Raw genomic sequence first — 16916 nt, 5'->3', positions numbered from 1 at the left:
CCTGTAAGGACTGTGTACTAGAAAGATATCCTCCAATTAGAGATCCCCCTTTGTAGGCCATTTCCCCACTACACCGGTTACCAGTCTACTTGCCCTTGCCCGTAAGATACCTTGGCGGCTAGGTCTATACAGTGCTTTCATGGATATACAACGGAAAATATCAGGCGGATCAGGTGAATAGGAGTCCGACAATATAGCAAAGGCTAGAAAAGAAATTGATTAAATACTTTCCCCGATAAGCCAATGGCCCATCATAATAGTCCATCATGCTTGACAATCCCTTCGCAGTCAGTACTTCATCTTTCAGTCTTGACTGACATACTGTTTCCAAAGCAAGTCCAAGCCGCCACCTTTGCTTCATTTTATGAATATCAAAACATTTGGATTTATTACCGAAGTTTACCCCTAATTCTTCCTTTATTATCATTCCATAATTTTAACAGAAAAGCCACATGTGAGGATGAAATTTGTACTAGATCCAAATTGATGCAAACTATTAACTATTTTCAATCATGAGAACACCCCTTAGGAAGCAGATTATCCTACTCTGCATACGTCTTCTGAACTCGCCCCTTCTCTCGATCCAAGAACTGAGCAAAGGTTCCTAGAGAGATATTCCACCCCTTCAGCTTTTCCAAATCAACGAATTTTGACATGTCTCGCATCACTAATTGGGCTTCCAGAAGTATATTTTTGGGAGCTTGCTGCTTGACCTCTTGATCGGAAAGATAAACAGCTTGTAGCTTTTTTCCAGTTACTTGCGAAAGTTCCTGCAACACTGAGTCTAGACTCATCATCTCGGATATGAGTTCGATTTCCGTGCGGTCAAATCCGACCGGATCAAACACTGCGGCTGCAGCAAACTTCCCAATGTCGTTAGGATCAACCATCGGCAAAATAGTGTCTCGTGTAAAAGCTGTCATGAAATTTCCAGTTTCGACAAGACCCTGATACATACGTGCCAGGGGGTCCAAGAAATTCGACATGAAATTGCCCGGTCGCAAAATTGACCATGTTTCAAATCCCCCATTCCGTACCTTATTCTCGATAATTTGCTTCTTCAGAACAGCCATGCACACAGGGCTGCGAGGATCCCAATGTTCAAGCTGTTGGGGACTGGAAGTCACCAGTGCACTTGTGTAGATAACATGTCGAACCCCCACAGCTTTGGCGACAGAAAGTATAAGTTCCGCTTGTTCAGATTCTCCGTTTGCGTTGTTTCTGTTCGGGCTCAGGTTGAGGAAAAGAGTTGTGCAGCCGCTCATGCTCTCCCTGAGGATATCCTCGTCATCGAAATCACCTTCTCTGAGTGAGACGTTCTGCAATTTTAAATTAAGAGCAGCAACGGAATTTATATTTCGAGAAATTGCTCGGATTTGTATCTTGTGCACGAGAAGTTGTTGAATGAGGGCTCCCCCCTGGGTGCCCGTCGCACCACAAACGAAGACAACAGGGGAAGACATTTTGTTGTTGTTAGGGAGTGCGGAATTGGATCTTTATTTGAAGGTCTTACTCGTCGGTCCTTTTCCAGATGCGTTGCAGCCTTCTTATATGTGGTGGAAAAAGCTCATTGTTGCTGTATATTTAAATCTTTTCTAGAGCAAATTCACTGATGGCGGAACTCCGTTTTGGAGAACCCCACCTCATAGTACCTTATTGGGTCATGGACTAGCGCTAGTTATTTAGCGTGCGGAGTTCCTCTGGCGGCGCCGCGAAAAACCCACTGTAGCGGTGGATGGAGTTTCGCCCGGTTCTTCCAGTCGGTTCTTTGTAGGCAGCACCATCGCCTCTTTCAAAATCTCACGATGGGATGCAACGGCCCAGCTCCACCGCGACAAAAATCCTGTGAGTCTTGTAAGACAGCGAAACGGCGCTGTGACCTCTCATCTCCGTCCTGCTCTCGGTGTGTGACCAGGAATATACCATGCATCTATCTTGGAAGGCAACCAGCCGGGCATTCCGCGCTTGTCCCCGAATCCATGCCTCCCCCAATCACAGATTTAATAGGCAGCTCTTGGCAGCCATTTTACATCGCAGAGTCCTATACTGCAGATCTCACGCTACCTATGCAACCCGCCCCCGACGATATAGTTGATCAAGTGGACTCTGTGTGGAACCCTAGCGATAGAGTACCTGAAAAATTATCGTTAACCTCGTCGTGTCAATTACCATTGGCGCCAAAATTAGCGCTCACTATGCCACGGACAAGGCAGTCAAGGCCCCTCTCCGATATCATCAGCTCACGACTTCAATTTGCGATTGATGTTCTAAAACGAACACCCAGCATGATGGTCCTTGAAAATCGAACGCCATGGTGCCATCCGCAACTCTATAAGAATTACATGCCGAAAGCTATGCAAGGTACCCTTTTTTCGGCTCAATAAATTCCAAAACTTCCCAGGACTAATCTTTCATCAGATGCCTACGCATGTTGTTCGCTTTATATGTCAAAGAATGAGATCAATGCACCCGTAATAATGTCTCTTTTGGACGCTCGTACCCAGGAGCTTCTTTTATCTCCACAACCTACACATTTTCTCGATCTTCTTGCTCGAACTCATGCCTTAATTCTTTTTCAGATAATGCGCTTGTTCGATGGCGATATTCGCTCTCATACTACAGCGAATGCTCTACTTGGCACGCTTGAATCCACTGTTATGGCTCTTTTCGATTTTACCCATCTTCCCAACATATCCGAATCTTATAACCTCTTGCCTATGGACCCAATATTCGAATTCTGGGAATCTTGGGTTGTGCAAGAGTCTGCACGGCGTACCATTCTTTTGGCGTTTTACTTTATTCAAATATGCAAAGTTCTACACGGCAATGTACCCATGCAGTGTGATGGCAGGCTTGGGCTAGCTCATGCCTGGTATTTATCGTCACATCTGTGGGATGCTCAAAGCGCATTTGATTTTGCAATAGCTTGGGCTGAGAAGCAACATTTCGTTGTGCATGACCTTGACTTTTCGTTTGCACTGGAGAATGCAAACCCTGATGATATGGATCTCTTTGGAAAAATGTTGTTAGTTACTATTTTAGGAATTGATGAGGCAAAGGCATGGTTTTGCCTGAGAGGAGCAGTCATGTAATAAGCAAGTTGAATACTTCTCAAAACAATTACCGACTTCTCAATATATTCACTGTTGATTATAAATAGTTACTTTTATTAATGCAAATCTACATATAAAAAATTATCATGAGACAATAGTACTGGAGAAACTTTTCGTCTATTAGTATTTCTGCTTGCCCAAAGTTATGTGGGCATTTTGATACTTGTATGTGGCTATATGGCCAAAGAATCTGAATGCAGCATGCTAACAATCATTAACATCCGCAGAAACCTGTCGCAATTTGGAAGTATCTACGCCCCCTAAACGCGAATAGGCCAGAGGCGAACTATAACGCCGCAGATGACAGAAGCCTTGTGTCACTACCTTCCAGAAAAGCTAGGACTCTACTTTGACGAGATGGCTGTCTCTTTGTGGGATGAGTTCCAGACATTAGTCACTGCTTCCGGCATCAGACGAGCCCTTGTTGCGAAAGGATGGTCCAAAAAGACTGCTCAACCACGCGCAAGAGAGCAGAATGCCGATTTGCGTGACTACTACTTGCACAACCTATCCGACTTTCAATCGTATCACCTTGTATATGTTGATACATCCGGATGTGATAAACGAGCCAGTTTAAGACGCACGGGTTAGGCACGGCTTAGCAGGACGCCTTTGCAAGTAACCCAGTTTCACCGAGACCAAAGATATAAAATATTACCTGTACATGCTCAGGATAGCATTGTCCTGTTCCGTATTTTCCGTGGCTCAACAGATACTGCCGTATTTGGGGACTTTATTGCGCAGCTTTTCCAGCATTGTGGACGATGGCCGGAGCCTAAATCCGTACTGGTCATGGATAATGCATCATTTCATCACTTAAGAATCGATTGCGCAAATGTGCGCGGAAGCTGGTGTGAAGTTAGTCTATCTGTCGCCTTATTGAAGAGTTTTTTCTGAGCTCAAAAGTTTCATCAAACGTAATTGGACCTATTACGAAAAGGATACCGATCAAGGTTTCGATGTTTTCCTCGGATAGTGTGTCACTATGGTTGGCGCAAGGGAAGAAATTGCTCAGGGCCAATTTCGTCATGCAGGTTTGAAGAGAGAGGTTTTGGAAGGGTCAAGCCATGAGTAATGATGTGAGGAAAGAGAGCGCATTATGAAGTACTGCCAAAATGTTATCAGTATAACACCCTTCGTTTATTGAAAATTTTGAAAGAAGCAACCACCTCTAGCACGCTGATAGACAATCGACCGTGGGGTTTTCAACGTCTGCACCAAAGATATAGTACAGTAGAATTCGAAATTGGATTACCTTTTAACACACGTCTTCTTTCCCCGCGCTCCACCCAAGCTGCGCTAATCCTAATTCACTGGGAAAGTCTCCACTCTCTTTGCTTGGTGTGTCTCTGGCAGATCGAGAAAATTACCGTAATTACTGGTTGCGGGACCGGTGAACGACACCTGCGGAAACTGTTCATGGCCCTACCAGATTTTGCAAATACTGTGAGAACCAGTACAGCTGTCGATAACTCGAAGCGGGCTATTCCTGAAGTGGTGAGACCAGGAGCCGGAACACAAAAGTCATCAGCGGCGCAAAGGTCAGGCCACAGACGGGCCGATAGCCATCCGAGCCCCACCAACTGGATAATGCGCATTTGCCCGCCTGTGTTTGGCTGCCTGGAACCTTCCTGCATGTATGTTCAATTTAGCAGGATTAGGATTTAATAATAGGGAATATACTGTCCACTACATAGCCCATAGTACTCTCGCCCAGACCCTTTCATTTTTACTCCCCTCTTCACGAAATAATCTTCTCCTTCTCTCAGCCTCTGCTGCTTCTCTCTTATTCAAGACCTGCTAGGAACCACAATGTCTGTGTCTCCTCCGCTTTCTTGCACCCCCCACCCCCTGGGTGGTTGAATTATACTCTTTTGTGGACTTTGTCGCATATTGACCCTTTTTCTCTTAGGAATTCTACCGTCCTGCTCCCCGGCACCTATTGGGACCAATATCAGGATATCACCAAATCCAATACCCACCTGAGCGTGGCAGAGAGGTTGTGGGTCACATGGTATGCGTGGGTGCAGAATGATGTCCTGGCCACCGGCATCATGTCTTTCGTCATCCATGAGTTGGTCTACTTCGGCCGCTCTCTTCCGTGGATCTTCATCGATAGCTTGGGTTTCTTCAAGAGATACAAGATTCAAAGTGTAAGTGGCAAGCCTAACACCTGGCACTAGCCGAAATCAACGCAATTCCAGCCGCCATCGAAACTAATATTCCGCTTCAGAGCAAAGTACCTTCATTACGCGAGCAATGGGATTGCGCCAAGTTTGTGCTTCTGAGCCACTTCACCGTTGAACTTCCTCAAATCTGGTATGTTCCTGCCCTCGACGGAGTGGTATTCTACATGATGTTTGCCCCTTGGGCCCGACTGCGTAGTAACGGCTCTTCTAGGCTTTTCCACCCAATGGCCCAGTTCTGCGGTCTATCAACATCAATTCCTTTTCCGTCTCCCTGGATTATGGCATATCAGATTGCAATATTTTTCGTGATGGAGGACACTTGGCACTATTTTATACACCGAGCTCTTCATTGGGGTCCACTCTACAAGGCTATTCACAAAATTCACCACCAGTATTCCGCACCATTTGGTTTGGCCGCTGAATATGCTTCCCCAATTGAAGTGATGATTCTCGGCTTCGGGACCGTCAGCTGCCCGATCCTCTGGTGTGCTTTCACCGGTAACCTGCATATTCTCACTATGTATATCTGGATTGTGTTGCGCTTGTTCCAGGCTATCGATGCCCACAGTGGCTACGAATTTCCTTGCAGTCTTCACCATTTCTTGCCTTTCTGGGCTGGTGCTGATCATCACGACCTCCACCATGAGAAATTCATTGGGAACTACTCAAGCAGCTTCCGCTGGTGGGACTACCTCCTTGACACCGAATACACTCCGGATGCCCTGAAGCGCCGAAGAGGGGAAAAGGTGAAGGCAAAGAAGACACAATGATCTGAGCGTTAGCAGAGACGGTCTGCCTATTTTCTCTTCAATTTGGGCGTTGGCCCTGTCTGAAGCTATTTACCTGATAGATGATAGCCTTTCTTATGCTACTGTTCAAGGGTTGATTTGCCATGACTAGACTTAGCTATTCTTAAAACTAATTGGTCTTCTGAACATCGCTAAACTCATGCCGTAGCTGAGAAATTCATGGCAAAAGTTGAGGCGGCTTGTCTCGATTAATATACGGTTTGTGGCTCTGTGATGAGAACTGACTCTTCGAACAATTTAGAGGAACGTCCATGGCGCGTTTATGAGTGCTAGGACATAATTGGTACTCAGCTACTCCTTGCTCCACTTTGGAGAAGCAAAATCCCCTATCATAGCATTGTGCTACATACTGGCCATTCAACACAATTTCGAGCCGGTAGGGATCAGCATCGTACTAGCTTTATCAATGTCGGTACTTTTTACGTTCGGCACAGGGGAAATGGACATCAACAACGACGACAGCAACTCCATCAATTTGAGACTCATCCAAGCTCTGCCGCTGCTGTCCGCCCCCCGCCGAATATGAACCACGCAAAAATAGACATATAAATAATACCTATAACCTCTTTGTGATCACGACCAAGAATGAGAGGATTCAGTGGGTTCGGCATCTTGAGTATTTGTGTGCACCCAAAGATCTGTGCGTGGAGCAGCATAATCACGCTGCTGGGTATACCGCGATACATTTCTTTTACACAGGGGGCTACGAGACGGTAGCTCGCCTCTTGACGGAGGCACATCAGATCTTGCTATAGAGTACAAGAGTAGCGGTTTAGTCTACCATGCATCAAGTGCTTGGGGTCTTACTGATGAGGACCATTGACCATGGTTGCAGCGAGTTGGAGGCTAAAAGGGAATATGAGTGTGCCTCCGGTGTCAAAATGCCTGTCCAGTCGATAGCTTCAGGCTCTTGTATAAGCGACATTCGCTCAAGTTTAACTCTGAAGAAAAGACCAAAACGACAAGAGCAGCACCATCAAGCGGCACTAATTTGATTAGTAATGATTCAAAGAATTCTATGTAAAACAGAAGAAAACATACAATTCATATAAAAACACTATCTCCAGAATAATCTTTGTGTGAAAGGACCTTCAATGATGGAGCCAATCACGCTGGCTAAAGCCCATACCATCCCGAGAATGCCAAGTATTGAGCGCGTTCTGTATTTCGTACCAGCTCCGACCTCTTATGTCGCTAAGCTTGCCCCAAAGTAAGCTTGATGCTGCATTATCGAAAGCAAATGATGAGCTGATCCAAGTATAGCCATCCCCGGAGACACGCGATTGTTCGGAAGTTGTCGGCAATGCCGTTGTAATGACTGTCAACCAGTAAGCGGGGCCGTGGTTTATCACATGAAACAACTTACCACGTCCAGAGCAGCAAGAAGAAGAACCAACTTTAGGAACAATTAGCTGAATTTTCCGTTTTAATTAAAAAAACAGGGCAGAAACGATAACTGCTCGACTACCTCTGCCGAAACTGCGGTATTGCGGTTGACACGAAGTTGCAGTGGTGGAGTTTCTCTCGCCACCCTCGTCCTTACCTCGCTGCCTCATGGGATTAGATTAGACGAGCGCGTAACTGTTAGGTCTGTTACAGGTGATGTTGACACGCTCCATGATTGGGCTTGTCACAGTCATGTTTTGGCCCGACCATTAGATGTAGTTATAGGATCAGAGGGCTTAGGATCAGAGGGCCTAGGATCAGATGGCTCCAATATCATTAATCGTCGTGTTGAAAGTTGAATACTGCTAGAGATCCCTGTATGGACAGCGACAAACTGAGGGGTTGAAGATAGTTGGTTCAGGAATAAGCTGTGAGGAGCTATCAATCTAAGTTAAATTGCGAACAAATACAAAAAGAGGACCTCAGATAGGAGGCGCGCATCTAACCCATATAGTGTGTGTCAACACTACAATCTCACAACTTGGTAGCGGTATGACATTCAATAGAAAATTGTGGTGTGCAGGCATAGAGCAACGAATAATTCCTATCCTTCAAGCATCACAAAATCATTTGGTATACTCGCATGAAGCCTTCGACACAATCTGCCATTTTCCATCTACCTTTGCCATTGTGATAAAATCCGTGAATGGATTGAAGGTATCCACGTAGTCTATCTCAATCCTAACAACAGCAACCACTGGTGTCATACTAATCACACTCACGTTGTGGGTGAAGTCAGGAACTTTCGGGTAGTTTTCTAGCATCTCATGAAGATGATGCATGTTGGATTCTGTCCATTTCCCAGAGATGTGTGCGTAGACGCTGGCTGTTTCCCGAAAGGCACTGGCGAGAATAGACCAGTCCGAATTTTTCATACCGTCGATATAAATATTGGCCACTGCGTTTACTTCTTCATACTCTCTGGCGGGGATTTGCTTCTCCATGGTAGCGGACACTCTTTATGAACTTTGAGTCAGTGAAGCTCCGGTCTTTATAATATCAAGGTCTGTCGGTGGATACTTATTCCATACCAAAAAAAACTCTTTAATGAGGTAAAGACTCAAATGTACCTGATTCAAAACCAGATACAAAGACAAATTTTTAAAGAAGATAGGATATCGTTCTACTTATCATAGACTTCAGGGCGTTTGTCTTCTGACAATGAAATCTATTGTTCATTTTATTTTCTTTTTTTTGATGTTTTAATGTCTGTCTCGCCTGAATGCAAGGTAGGACAAACACCTACACTGTATTGGTTGTGTAACGTGACGTATCTGGGATAACCAATTTCACCCTAATAATTATCCCAAGAGACTTCTCTCGGGGTGGTGAATCGTGAATTGTGTCACAATAGTTTTAATTAATTATTATTAAGAGTCATATAATTCTACGCTAGTTCCCAAGGATGACAAGTGCCGGAGATCATTGTACTACCGTCTTTGGACGGAAAACATCTTTATTGCATCCTATTACTAGTTTTCCTTAATTATACGCGTTCTACATGCATAACAAGACGCAAATCGTGGGTATAAAAGTCTGATACCCACTTATTTTCCTATCTAAATTTTTGGTTTCAACATATAACTATAAGTTTTCAGGAAAAAATGACTGTTCTTGTGCTTGGCGGACATGGGAAAGCTGCCAATCGTCTTGCCCAGCTCATGGATAACACAAGCATACCATTTATCCTAGCATCTCACACCACTTCACTCACCTGTCCATAAAAAAAGTCTTATTTTGACCTAACAGGTGAGAGCACGCATGTCAATCCTTTTAGCCAAGTATTGACAAGCGAAATAGGTCTTATCTCTGCTGCGTACATTATTACAGGCGAGCGTATCGATATGGCATTTATGATCAGATTCATTGACTTTGCCCGCCCTAAAGGTGTAAAGTGTTAAATATTTATGAGTGCCAGTGTCCTTGAGAAAGGTGACCCGTATATGGGCCAAGTTCACAAGTATCTCGATACCTTGAATGAGGAGCTGGAATGGGCTATATTAAGGCCTACCTGGTTTATAGGTATGTTGCGGAGGTTCTTCAAATTGATCTCTGTCTAATATCTCACTATCCTATTTATTTTGTTCAGAACTGATAGAATAGTAGAAATTTTCCTCGTAGGACCCGCGTTTGGCTAAGAGTTTTGAAGAGCAAAAGTGCCTTTATCCTTCATCGGGGAATGGAAGAGTTCCGTTTGTGTCTACCGACGATATACGTATTTCGAGTTGCATTCCGGTACTTGACAGATAAGAGCATAAGTAATACAGATTATCTAATTTTGTGACCAGAATCAATCTCTTATAACCAGGTTAGCTTGAACGGTTGTTTCGAGAATTCGCTAAAAGTAATAAGCATGTCTGAGATTAGGGCAGCATAGAAGCTCTGTTCTTAGCGCTCATATATTTCGGGCTTTCGGTTCTTGCAATCATTTAGATTATGTAGATAGATGTTCAATCAACGTAAAACATTACTATGGTAACTTACTTGATTTATTGGCCTCTCTTATGATATAATTGATAAAGAGCAGCGTCCATTATATTGTGTCCATCTTTCTCTGTGCATCGATCGAGCGATCTATGGCATATATATGCCTATCTGCTGTTCTGGGATCCACTATCGTCTCACTGCTACTTCCTCACATTGTACATTCCATTCAGATTCCATTGCAGTTGGCTCATTTTCCGACACCTGCAAGCTACATCTGTACTCGTGAGCCCGGATCCCCCATACGAGAGTAGAAGGAGGAATACAATATTGATACGTACCCAGAATTGCTTATCACGGATATCATATCCATGATGTGCTGTATCTGCCTGCAGAAAATTTATTGACTATTGAAGTGGTACAAAATTAATATATATTTTCTTTTCTTGTTCAAGTTCAAAGTAGTCGAGAAATTGCTTTCTCCGTGGTAGACGGAAAACAGGATGGGTTTTGTTCTAGTTTTACTGGAAATATCTATATCTTTTCACCCGTGTTTAAATAATTTAATTTAAATGAAACCTCAAGTTCGATGCTGCATTTGACAAACGCCCTTTTTTCTCTCTCCTCTCAGGAAAATGGCACCGCTCGACAATGCTTCTAATCATACAGAAGCCTGTTTGAGGGCTGTTATGGCTGCTGTTCTTGCTGTCGTGTGCCTAATTATAGGCTCAGATTATATCTATCACAGCCGAACAAGGAATAAAGTTGGAAAGCTTCCGCTCATACATGATGGAACTTGGCTGAGTCCATCCCTGCAATGGAGGCGATCGAGTTTTGATTGGGAAAAAGCACTAGAAATGGCCTACCAGAAGGTAAGAAAATAATGCGTTCTAGCTCACTCACTGTACCCTAGTATAAGAAAATTGAGGTTTTAGAATAGTATATCAAAAAAGGGCGCCCATTTGCCTATACAGATATCTTTGGTGTTGGTACAATGACTGTGCTTCCGCCGCAATGCATCAAAGAATACTGCCACCTACCAAGAGACCAGTGCAGCTTTGCGAAATTGTTAAGTACTGTAAGTCGAATGGAATGATAGTATAAAAATAGGCTAATATTAAATTTTCATAAAAGGAGCTTGCTCTTGAGGGCATTCACGATCTGAGTTGGAAAGTCCCTGTTGACGCCATACATGCAAGTGTTAAGAGCATTCCCATGAGTACGTCAAACTTCGTAGCGTGACAGAAAAAATTATTCGAATAAATAACCGTTTCTATAATTTAGAAAATCTAGGAACCCTCGCTACAACAGAACTGGAAACTATCCTGCCTCAGTTCTTTCCTCGATTGGATAATAACGGTAATAGAAAAGACATATGTCTGAAGCTTTATTGAAAGTTACATCGACTAATTAGTTTTTCAGAATGGTATACAACCAGCGCATTTGAGACGATACTTCATGCTGTTAACGAACTTTGCGCTTCGATCATGTTCCGTCCTGAACTGAGAAAGAACTCTAATCTTATTCAACATCTCGCAATTTATGCAGAACAACTGGAGACCCAAGCCATGGCCCGTCGAAGTTATCCTCGGATCCTACAATCTTTATTCTGGTATATCTTGCCTATATGCCGTGATCTTAGATCATCCAGTGGTGCTGCAAGAAAAATATTAGTACCAGAGATTAAAAGCAAATTCAATAATATTATGGAAAACGGGAATTATGCAAAAAGAGACTCTCCCCTACTAATGGATCTTTTAGTTGATCAAGCAGCAAGAAAAGGCAGCAAAAGGATTGATCGAGCTCAGCAGAAAGAATATGCGGAGCTAATTGCAAATGAAGTTTTATTCTTCTTCTTTGAGTTGGCAGGCCCCATCGCCGTTGTAACGACTAACATGCTTTTCTGTGTCATGCAAGGGCCAGAATATATTGGCCCTTTGAGAAAAGAGTTAGCTACAGCTCTAGATCTCTGTGAAGGCAAATGGGGTTTTGATGTCTTCGAGCATACGCCAAAACTTGAGAGCTTTACCAAAGAGGTCCTCCGGTTCCATGGGCCACTACACCGTGAGTTGATCTTTCTAGCAAATAAAAACTATGCTAATCATCATATATAAAGAAACTGGAAGCCGTCGTGTCATGACCCCTTTATATATTCCATCTTTGGGTCTGACTCTCAAGTCAGGCGACCACATTACTTTACCAGCACATTCAATTCACAGAGATGCTGAATATTATCGTGACCCCAATACATTTGATGCTTACCGCTTTTATGACCCAACTTCGGAGAGCTATGATTCACGGCAAGCAGTTACAACCTCGGAGATATATATGCCTTTTGGCCAAGGATCACAGACCTGTCCTGCACGGCTACTTGGGGTACGATTATCCCAGCTTATCTTTGCTAAGATCCTACAAAACTATGATATAGGGAGCATTGATAAGGGTACAAGTATGCATTGTTATAATTTCAAGTCTTTAATTCCGCGACTGGAGATAAATGTGCGTACTAGATGGCGTCACAAGGAAGACCAAGGGGCTGAGAAAGAATTTCATTTCAATAAGGCAGCGAATATTGTATAAGGATTCCTTCTCAGCTATTTCGGTTTTACATAATAGAGTTATCTGATTACCTCTCTATACAATTATATCTAGTTCTATGCTTTAGTATGAAGTTATTGCTAAAGCCAAATTTGGAGCAAGATGCTAAAGCGCTAAGAATACCTGGCCCGAGGACAAGAAGTTGTTATTTACTCAATTCCCATGTAGACCACGGCATAGTCTGACTTAGCCTCCTAATTTCGGACTCTTGAACCTGAATCTGAATCGTCTGTTTTAACTTTTATTTTCATACCTTCTGATGACTACTTATGCTGACATTATATTTTAGTTACCTCACCCCGAAAACATATAAATTCACCAAAAGCTGTCACAACAAAGATCTTGGATTGGCTTTTTCTCATGACTTCATAGAGTACCTCGGGGTATTATCTATTCAAAGAGACATTTTATTACATTGTGGTACGGTTCGTCGAGTGGTCATACAGGGGAGACTACACAGGAACAGATCTTACACCTATGAAAATGTCTTCACCTGAAAAGGATAAGTCTGAACCTGTAGGACCAGAGCGACAAATCGAGGAAAAGAAGACCTTGCAGGCGCATACGCTCTTTCCTCCGAGAACCCCGATGTACTCTGGCGCTCGCATAACATAAAGAACCATGTAAGTTGTTATAATAGCGATAGGACCTAGCATCTCGAAGTAAAAGGATAGATATCCATTTGCAATTAGCTCTGTATGTTCTTTCCTGTGAGCTTAATCAACCCTTCGCTATCTCTCCTTGCTACCTAGTGTAGGGGGGGATGGCTGACTATGGGGGATCTCTGATTGGAGAATATCTTTGCTAGCACACTCTTTGCAGAATATAGCTGCGCATCTCAGATAGGGAGAGAATCAACATCTTTCGCTGAAGCAGCATCTGTTTCCTCTCTGAGAGGCTTCCTCCCATCGTGGTGTGGTGTGATTTGTTAGCTTGTTCGCTGATCCATCTCATCCTGCCTGCATTCGAAGGCTTGCTTTCAAGCGTCCTGGTTCATTAGTTAACAAGAAATCTTTATCTAGAAGCTCTAGCGGAAAAAGGTTCCTTAGAAGTAGTTCATACAAGCTACCCTTAATATAGCTAAAGGGACCTATCTTATAACCATATTATAAATAGTTAAATCGATAATAATCTTTATACAAGTAGTATAATCATTGCTCCCCAGCGGAATCTTTGGTTTGCCGACGGGCACCTTGGTTCATAAAGTAATCTTCGGGTCGCAAAATGATTATCATCAGCTTTGCTTTCGAGCTACGTGTTTGGAGGAGCCCTTCCAACTTGTCTTGCGGTGATTAAAGCGAATCAGCGTCCGGTGATCATTGAAATTTTTGTTCGGAATTTCTATCCAATCCGAGGAAGCTGAAACTTCACCACAGATTTGTCAATAAGGCTCTCATGAATTCGCCTGAACCACTCTGGCGTGAGTTTTGGGTTCCGGACGTCTTATCGCCTGCCGGTTTGTGGCGACCCGCTGCTTTATCGACTTGTGTGGGTCCGACAAATATTTCCTCTTCGGGCATAGTTTATCGCCCGATGATCTAGCATGATGGGTTGGAGTTCTCCGTCACAACTAGATGGCCAAAAGGTTGGCCAATAATATTGACTGTCGTTGGTTCCTTTCCCTCTGGTTGTTGTCGAAGCTGAACGTTTGTAGATTTTGCTTGGCATTCCTTCGAGCATATATTCCGTGCCTTCCCTCTGTCCAAGTGAGAACCCTCATACCGGAGATGAATATTTACTGTCATCGAATCAATACTCTGCCTTTCTAGTTTCAAGTATCAATTACTCTCATATCATGGGTGACTATAAGCCAGATTCAGCTGCCCCACTATCATGCCCAACCTTGGTGAAGCATGCGCGAAATGACGCAACAGATGGAAATGGTTCTGTGCTGTACCATCAGCTCCGTCAAAAGCCTCTGAATATCGTTGGAGGAAAAGGAAGCTATTTGTTGACTGATGATGGACTCAGGATTCTTGATGCTACCTGTGGAGCAGCTGTCTCCTGTCTTGGACACAGTGACAAGCGCGTGCATGAAGCCATCCTGGAGCAGCTGCAGAAAGTTCCTTACTGCTATTCCCTTTATTTCACCAATAGTGCTGCCGAGAATCTTTCCAAGATATTAGTTGATTCTACTTGCGGCAAAATGTCTCGGGCTTTCATTGTCAGCTCAGGTAAGAATCAAAAGGCCATATATTGACTTTTCACGATGACTCATAAGCATCCATGCCCCTAGGAACCGAAGCAGTTGAGGCTTCTCTCAAAATGGCAGTGCAATATTTCATGGAACTGCCTAATCCCCAGCCTCAAAGAGTTAATTTTATCGCTCGAAAGCAGTCCTATCACGGTAACACCCTTGGGTCACTGTCAGTCGGCCACCATGTTGGTCGTCGAGCCCTTTATGAGAAAGTGCTGGCAAAGAATGTCCATCATGTTTCACAATGTTATCCTTATCGAGAAATGAGAACCGGCGAAGCCATGGAAGATTATATTCAAAGACTTTCTCAAGAACTTGATGACGAGTTCCAGCGGCTAGGTCCAGATACTGTCTGCGCATTTGTAACGGAGACGATGTCGGGGACGGTTCGTACACTTCAATCGGTATTAAGAAAGCTTGCTAACCTTTTGACCAAGACTCTTGGGTGTGTTCCCCCGCTTCCTGGATACCTGAAAGCAATGAAAGATGTTTGTCAGCGCTATGGGGCCCTATTCATTTTGGATGAGGTCATCTGTGGCATGGGTCGTTCAGGAACACTTCACGCTTGGGAGCAGGAGGACGTCGTTCCTGACCTGCAAACCATCGCCAAAGGTCTTGGAGCAGGATATGCTCCAATAGCAGCGCTTCTCGTCAATCGGCATGTTATAGATACTTTAACAAAAGGCAGTGGAGCATTCTCTCATAGCCAAACATATCAAGGGCATCCTGTTTCCTGTGCTGCCGCTTACAGGGTACAGAAGATTATACAAGAAGATAATCTTTTAGCCAATGTTCGTGAGATGGGTCAGTATCTGGGTCAGTTGCTTCACCAAAAGTTTGATGGCAATGACCACGTTGGTGATATAAGGGGCAGAGGGTTGTTTTGGGCTGTTCGTTCCCCCTTGGCCTTTACCTGAACGACACTAATCAATTATAGATTGAGTTTGTCCAAGATAAAGAAAGCAAAAATCCTTACCCTCCATCTAAGGGTATTGCTTGGGCTATTCATGAAACAGGCCTTAAGCCGGAGTATTCAATCTCATTGATGCCAGGCAATGGTGGAGTCGATGGTGTCAATGGAGATCACATTTGCTTTGCTCCCCCTTACAACACGACGCGAGCTGAGATTGAAACTATTGTGGATCGCGCAGTTCAAGTCGTTCGGGCAGTCCTGGGATGATGTAAATGTTTTGCAGTCTCCTAGTTGTATATGACCAGGCCGTTCTTTACTCTGCTGCTCCATAGTTTGTTTTCGAGTGAAAGGTCAGAGACAGCAGATTTTGTCTACTTGTCGCGACTGATCAATATTATAAAGCAAATTTTTCTTACAGGAGAATCGTTTTCTTGTTTATCTCTCATGGAATTGCTACCAAATGGTAGCGAAAAGAGTGGCTATCCGTAGATCATGTAGCTATGTGGGGCTGCAAGGGCTGCGTTATCCGTCTGTCTTATCATGGTATAGGTATCTCGTGATGCATGCCGCTGTATAACCACACAAGATGTACCAGCTTTTTACACTGGGTATGTAAATAAGCCATGTGCAGCTCCGACGGGAGTTAGATCGACTGGTATCCAGCCGGTAGAGATGCCGCCGAAACTATTGAAGTCCAGTGGCCAGCGGTAGGCTCGTACCTTGTTCGTCATATTGTAGCAGACGAGCTCCACAAGCTCATTAGAGAGGGCCACGTGGCCAGGGCGTGATCAAGATAATTTTGTCTTCATCCCTCTAGGCCACAATTTTATATACCGGGATTCCTTCAAAGCAGCGCGTTTCCTTTCAGCCGGCCATTTTGCGTTGTGGTAGTCAGCAGCGAACTCGTTCTGGCACCTCTCCTTGGTCCAGGTCGGTCGCTCAGCCGATTTTGGAGAAGAGCCGGGTTTTTGCCGACTTTTATCCAACTGTCCGACTCCTATCTAGAAGTTCTTACCGTCAGGCCTGATAATTGCAGTCCTGACTTGGTTTCGGTCCTTGTTCGCTGCAAGATTGCGCTCCTTCGCTAGGGATAATGGGGTCGACACGTTATATATCTGTGAGGCAAGAATTGAAATGAGTAGAATAACAAGAGGTGATGGTAAAAGTGAGAGTTAAATATGAGAGTAGTGGCAGCCGGTAAGAGCGAGAGCAAAAATGAGAGTAGAT

General features: G+C 44.0%; 5 protein-coding genes across 5 annotated transcripts; 3 read left to right on the top strand and 2 right to left on the bottom strand.

The window, feature by feature from the left end:
• Positions 1-542: 542 nt before the first annotated feature.
• Positions 543-1463, bottom strand: N7462_010494 (NmrA/HSCARG family protein; the record flags this gene model as incomplete). The annotated part of the gene is made up of 1 exon (XM_057082208.1): positions 543-1463. The coding sequence occupies one exon, from the start codon at positions 1461-1463 to the stop codon at positions 543-545; it is 921 nt and encodes a 306-aa protein (XP_056929248.1).
• Positions 1464-1979: 516 nt separating this feature from the next.
• On the top strand, positions 1980-3092 carry N7462_010493 (uncharacterized protein; the record flags this gene model as incomplete). Its single annotated transcript, XM_057082207.1, has 2 exons — positions 1980-2361; positions 2419-3092. The coding sequence occupies 2 exons, from the start codon at positions 1980-1982 to the stop codon at positions 3090-3092; spliced, it is 1056 nt and encodes a 351-aa protein (XP_056929247.1).
• Positions 3093-5167: 2075 nt separating this feature from the next.
• Positions 5168-6072, top strand: N7462_010492 (sterol desaturase family protein; the record flags this gene model as incomplete). Its single annotated transcript, XM_057082206.1, has 3 exons — positions 5168-5266; positions 5347-5432; positions 5514-6072. 3 exons carry the CDS (start codon positions 5168-5170, stop codon positions 6070-6072), a joined length of 744 nt encoding a protein of 247 aa, XP_056929246.1.
• Positions 6073-8123: 2051 nt separating this feature from the next.
• On the bottom strand, positions 8124-8501 carry N7462_010491 (uncharacterized protein; the record flags this gene model as incomplete). Its single annotated transcript, XM_057082205.1, has 1 exon — positions 8124-8501. One exon carries the CDS (start codon positions 8499-8501, stop codon positions 8124-8126), a length of 378 nt encoding a protein of 125 aa, XP_056929245.1.
• Positions 8502-14374: 5873 nt separating this feature from the next.
• On the top strand, positions 14375-15956 carry N7462_010490 (uncharacterized protein; the record flags this gene model as incomplete). The annotated part of the gene is made up of 4 exons (XM_057082204.1): positions 14375-14753; positions 14816-15162; positions 15214-15666; positions 15714-15956. The coding sequence occupies 4 exons, from the start codon at positions 14375-14377 to the stop codon at positions 15954-15956; spliced, it is 1422 nt and encodes a 473-aa protein (XP_056929244.1).
• Between the last annotated feature and the right edge of the window lie 960 nt (positions 15957-16916).

This window comes from Penicillium macrosclerotiorum (genome assembly GCF_028827735.1).
Source record: "Penicillium macrosclerotiorum strain IBT 26536 chromosome Unknown utg000010l_segment0_segment0, whole genome shotgun sequence".
Lineage (NCBI taxonomy): Eukaryota > Fungi > Ascomycota > Eurotiomycetes > Eurotiales > Aspergillaceae > Penicillium > Penicillium macrosclerotiorum.
Note: the sequence above shows the minus strand (reverse complement) of the source record. Positions and strands in the feature narration are given on the sequence as shown.